This window comes from Wasmannia auropunctata, unplaced genomic scaffold (genome assembly GCF_000956235.1).
Source record: "Wasmannia auropunctata unplaced genomic scaffold, wasmannia.A_1.0 LD334244.1, whole genome shotgun sequence".
NCBI lineage: Eukaryota > Metazoa > Arthropoda > Insecta > Hymenoptera > Formicidae > Wasmannia > Wasmannia auropunctata.
This window is the reverse complement of record NW_012028646.1, coordinates 28,240-34,144: the sequence shown is the minus strand read 5'-3', so window position 1 is coordinate 34,144 and position 5,905 is coordinate 28,240. Positions and strand designations below refer to the sequence as shown.

The 5,905-nt window shown below is 30.1% G+C and overlaps 1 protein-coding gene across 1 annotated transcript in view; it reads left to right on the top strand.

Annotated features, from left to right (window-relative positions):
- Positions 1-5,905, top strand: part of LOC105458977 (trehalase-like) — a 26,981-nt gene that overhangs the window by 6,575 nt on the left and 14,501 nt on the right. The window contains exons 2-3 of the mRNA XM_011704618.1: positions 1,118-1,234; positions 4,867-5,182. Coding sequence (XP_011702920.1) covers positions 1,118-1,234; positions 4,867-5,182 — 433 coding nt within the window. The remainder of the gene's footprint in view (positions 1-1,117; positions 1,235-4,866; positions 5,183-5,905) is intronic.

The following is a 5,905-nucleotide window of genomic DNA, read 5'->3' as shown; positions in this document are numbered from 1 at the left end:
TGAAAATAATTTTTGTTCAATAATCAAAATAATTTTGTGCGAAAGTCAAAGTGATTGCTAGAATATTAAAACGTTTTATAGCAATGCTTATCAGTTTTAACATTTTAACAAATTATTTTGATAATTCAACAAAAAATTATATTCAGATTTGTTTTTAGCGAAATTTTTAGATCTTTCAACAAAATCGTTCTTTCCGTCGTTCTTTGTATGAATGTAATAAATTCCATCGTACTGTTGCTTTCCTTTGATTAGAGTAGCCATTTCTTCGAAAATCTTAAATGACACATTTAGCAACACATTATTTAAAAAAAACTTATTTTTATATTCTTATTACTGCTATTTTATTTTCACTATTTACAAAATAATACCTCAATAAATGTTTAAAATGTATTCTTTCTAACGTTCTTTTTATCATTTTGTTTCATTCAATAAAGCCCTTTTAGTTTTGTTGATGTTGTTTAGAATTATTGATGTGTTGAAACATTTCTGCGCGCATTATTTTACGCATCTACTATCTTTAGAAAGAGATCCGATTGAATGGTTTATAAGATTCTCTGATTTTTCTCTGCTAAATTTTTTTTATAAACTTCTGAAAAGTAAAATTCACACCACAACATCGAATTCCATATCAGATCAACAGATAATGTATAAGAACAACGTCGAAAATGACACAAAGAGTTTACAGTAGTAGGAATGCATTACACTTAAAATTGATAGAATATCTTAAAGTATCTCTTAAAATGATAAAATCATCTAATCTTTGATTTAGCACAGTGATGCTCTAAGTTCAACGGCTTAAAACTTCAATCAAACAAATTTTGCTACTGTCCGGAAACTTTTCGGGGGTAGTGTATGTGTGCCGTGACATATCGATTATTTTACATTAATCCGTCCCCGAAGTGTCTAATTGTTACGTCTTTTTCAACAACAGCTTTGATTTGCCGCTATTTGCATCATGCGCTTTGACAAAATCTGTTATTTAACGTTACCCATCTGGCAAACGTATTTCTGTAAACGCAAACATTGCCACGTTACGTCAAATTAATTGCATTTTTATCTAACCGATTTGTTAATTATAGTTTTTCTTACGCGTCTCACTTTTGTATTGATTTTTCAGCCAAGTTTACTGCGATGGACCGCTGTTGCATACGGTGCAGCTTGCTGGAATTTTTAACGACAGTAAAACCTTCGTGGACCTTTACCAGCTACACGATCCAAATGTAACGGTCGAAAAGTAAGTTGTTATTGTACAAAAGCGAATATAGATCGAGATATGTAACAAACTTAATCTCTCTCTCTCTCTCTCTCTCTCTCTCTCTCTCTCTCTTTCAAAGTAATAAAATAAGGAATGATTATTGCTACCTTTTCGTTTTTCTCAGTCTTTGTCAGTGGCACTCAATCTATTTCCTTTGCGGATTTTATTTTACGAGTCTGTACGAAGTAAGTCCTGAGCTATTGAAATATCTTGAGCTATTTGAAATCTCTTGAAGCAAGTTAAAGTGGTAGAAATAAGATAAGTAATCTCCTGAAGTGCCAATTATCCGTATAATAGAATATATATATATATATACAATTTTTATAAAACTCGTACATTTAGGTGAAAAAGGTATTAAACAAATTAATAAAATAGTAAAAAAGGCTAATGGGAGCTATAGCGCGGTAAGTAAAGCGCAAAACAATTTAGTAGTGTTAAAAATTGTTTAATTTAATATTTATTGATGTTTTTCTATTTGATAATTTTGGAAGTTTGCTAATTTCAAATTAATAAAACATATAAATACACATTTCTTTATAATGCATATACTATACATGTTATAAACAAACAAATGTTATTTTACGAATTTCTGAATAATCTTATAAAAGCTATGTACATCGAGCATTTTGTCCTACTATTCTCCTACCGTTTAAACGACGTTATTACTTCTAATAAAACAAAAAAGTAAATTTCGTGACAGCAGAGCATTACATTTTATTATGTTATCTCGACAATAAGAAAAGATTTTACGGTATAATTGGTATAAAAATAAATTTTTTATTTTTTATTCTCTTCCTCTGCTTAATTTAGTCCTGTAATTTCAAGAATAGTTGGAATGACATCGAAAGAAACGCACCTTTTCCTATAATTTTACAAAAAAATAAAATTTTACAAAAAATATTAATAAATATTATCTAAAAATGCGAACAAGGCAAAGGCTTCTAGATAATTGAAGAGAAAAATATCGAGAATTAAATGGAACATCTCAATGTGGCATTACGTGTAATAAATATTTTTTTAATTTTAATAAATGAGAACTATTACTCTCTCATTATACTTTTTGTATAAAAACTCTCTTTTTCTCTCTCTCTCTCTCTCTCTCTCTCTCTCACCTAGTTGAAATATAAGGTTTTCTTCTATTATAACTCTGAAATTATTCGTTATTTATAGCATTCATTATATGTATTCGTTATATATATAGCAAAATAATTTAAATAATAGAATCTTGTTTGGAAATGTTAAAAAATACTTACATAGTTTTGACGTATCCGATCCGTAATTTTACGCGCACTTGATGTTCGACCTTCAAATATTCGTCAACGCGAAATTACAGATCGAAAAAATTTAGGTAGATGTACAAATAATTTTGTTGAACTATCAAAATAGTGAGAGAATTCAAGCACAATAAACAATGCTACAAAAAGTATTGATATTCTAGCAATTAGCTTGAGCGTCCTACATAATTATTGTGATAATTCAATCTTTCTAATTTAACCTTTGATTAACTTAATTAGCGATTAACTGAAGTAACATCTGCAATATTTTATTAACATATAATATTAATCTTTTCCTATTCATCAAATTAACATCAACAAATTATTAATATCGTTCGAAATTCTGCAATAAGCTATTCTACTGCTTGAATTAATTATCAATTAAATTTGCCAATTATTAATTTGCGCTATTTACACAGAAACGAAATGATCGGAATCTACGCAAAATTCTGTTTACACTGTTTACTTTGTCATGAAATTTGTTTAGCGCTTTGCAAACGCTATTTAAACTTTGCACGGTATGCTATAGATACGTACTTCATTCGTATAGTCGACGAATCGCGCGTGAGCTCGACAGTCAACCAAATTCTTTAATGGACTCCAGTCGCGAGTAAATCTGTCTCCAAAAAGCATGTAAATCGCTTCGTGTATACAGATATTTATGGCCTCCTTTTTACGACACCGTCCGTTTTCGTTTGATTTGACCTACGGGAATTCCTCGTATTCTCTTTCGCGTAAGATTACGTTCTCTGTACTTAATTTTGTTTGCAATAACGAAGTAATGACAACGAGTTGAGTATTATAATTACGTGGAGTTCTGTTCGGATTCACATCTGCTTCCGCAGATGTGTGTTACATAATCCTGTAATTTTATAACATTTCGCGCATTATATACAGTCGCTGTATATTTGCAAAGAAGAAAAGATGCCAAGAAGACGTTCTATAATTTTTATAAAAGCTGAATAAATATTTATTAAAGAAGGGAGTAAATAAAACCATTTACAATCACATACTTTACGTTACTTACAATACGAGAACTAAGCTAATAAAATTATATATAGCACCGAATAGTATCAGAAACATCTGTTAAAGTGAACTATTATCATAAATTTTCCATCACAAGATAACGCGTGTTAAAGAAACATATGACCAATATCGTCTTTGCACAAAATGCGCAAAAATAAATTTAAAATAGAATTAACGATCGTTTTACAAACACATAGATCAATGATAAGTTCCTATTATCTCATTTATCCTTACTTTTAATAACTTCATTTATCATAATCTATTTAAAGTAATTCCTGTCATAATTCAAGATAAAATTCTATTTACAATTTTAAATATTTAAAAGATATTTAAAAGATATATCGCATTTCTAAAATATTTAAAAAGACAAGTATTTATATTATATATTAAACATTTATTTTACATTTATAACATGTTTAAAAAATATTTAAAAAAAATTTTTTTAAATAGCTCAATAATGCCTTTGCAAGCCGACACGGATGTTGGTGATCATTTTTATGTATGTCAGTAAAAATTATTACACACCAACATCCGTGTCGGCTCGTAAAGACATTATTGAGCTATTTATGATTATTCATTATACGATACCTTAATTCCTTCAAGTTAAATTTAAAATGTTTTAAATATTTATATCACATTCTAAAAATATTTTAAAGTATTTTAAAAATATTTATATCACATTTTTTAAACATTTTAAAAATATTTTTAACATATTTCGAAAATGTTATAAAAATATTAAAAAATTATTTATATCATATGTTAAAAATATTTGTAACACAATATTTTTAACAAATATTTGTAACAAAATGTATGCGCAGGAAGATTGAACGATTTTGCTGAAAAATTTAAGTACATACAGATCTAAAAATAATTTTGTTAGACCATGAAAATAATTATGCAAAAAAATACGTATGATAAGCAATGTAGCAAAAAGTTTGACGTTCTAGTAACCAGCTTGAGCGTCCTACAATTATTTTTATAATCCAACTTGAGCGTCCTGTAATTATTTTTATAGTCCAACAGAATTATTTTCAGCTATGCAGCTAGCTAAATTTTTAGATACTTTAGAAAGCTGTTTTTTTTTCCATGTGACATATATGTTTAATAAATAGAATTGTCATACTGAAGTATGACAATACTAACACGAATTATAAATCATCTAAAGTAAGTTTCACATACAAAGGGATTTTATTTAATTACATAAAACTTTCAAAATCGTTCGTGGATGAGAGAAAGAGTACACTAGAGGCACTAAAAGTGAGCTAATCAAGTGAGCTGATTAAAGCTAATTTGATTCTGTTTCTGTGTTAGCTTCAATGCTTTAATGAACGCTACCAATAACTCCCCTAATCGCACCGAGATTGCTGCGTTCGTTGCGGAAAACTTTGCTATGCAGGATGAACTGGAAAATACGACGTTGCCGGACTGGAAAGAAAAACCCCCCATTCTGAAATCTATCAATGATCCCCAGTATCAAGAATGGGCGAAACGTTTGAACTACATTTGGAAGACGCTGGCGAGGAAGATAAATGACAACTTGGTGATAAATCCGCAGCGACACAGCTTGATCTACGTGAACAACACCTTCGTCATTCCCGGTGGACGATTTAAAGGTGATTGTCAGCGCGTGGACATTTGTTTTTCAATTTGTTCAAAGGCATCAAGGCAGTCTCATCTAATTATTTAAAACGTAGAATGTTTTAGTCTGTCAAATGACTGTTTAGCTAATCCAAATATACAGGGTGGACCATTTTAATTCATCCAGTCGAATATCTCGAAAAATAAGCACACTAGGAAAAAAAGGTTCAGACAAAAGTTGTAGGGTTTCGAGGGGGACATAAGATGATAACATTGGTTTGACTCTGAGTGGCGTCGTCAAGGTCAGGACAAGGTCACTTTGAATTTTTTTAATGGAACCCCCAATTTTTCATTACATGTTCTTATAGCACGCCTCGAGAATTTTCCAAAACACATAAATAAAATATTTTTTTCTGAAATAAATCTTGAGTTATGAAGCTTGAAAGTTCGAGTACTGTCGGCATTAGCATCATCCAAGGTGTCCAAACACTAGCTAAAGATGGCCAAGGTCGTTGGCATTTATCAATGTCATGATCCTGAACAACATTCAAAAGGTTTTAGCTAGTGTTTGGCACCTTGGATGATGCTAATGCCGACAGTACTCCAACTTTCAAGCTTCATAACTCAAGATTTATTTCATAAAAAAATATTTTATTTATGTGTTTTGGAAAGTTCTCGAGGCGAGCTATAAGAACGTGTAATGAAAAATTGGGGGTTCCATTTAAAAAATTCAAAGTGACCTTGTCCTGACCTTGACGACGCCACTCAGGGA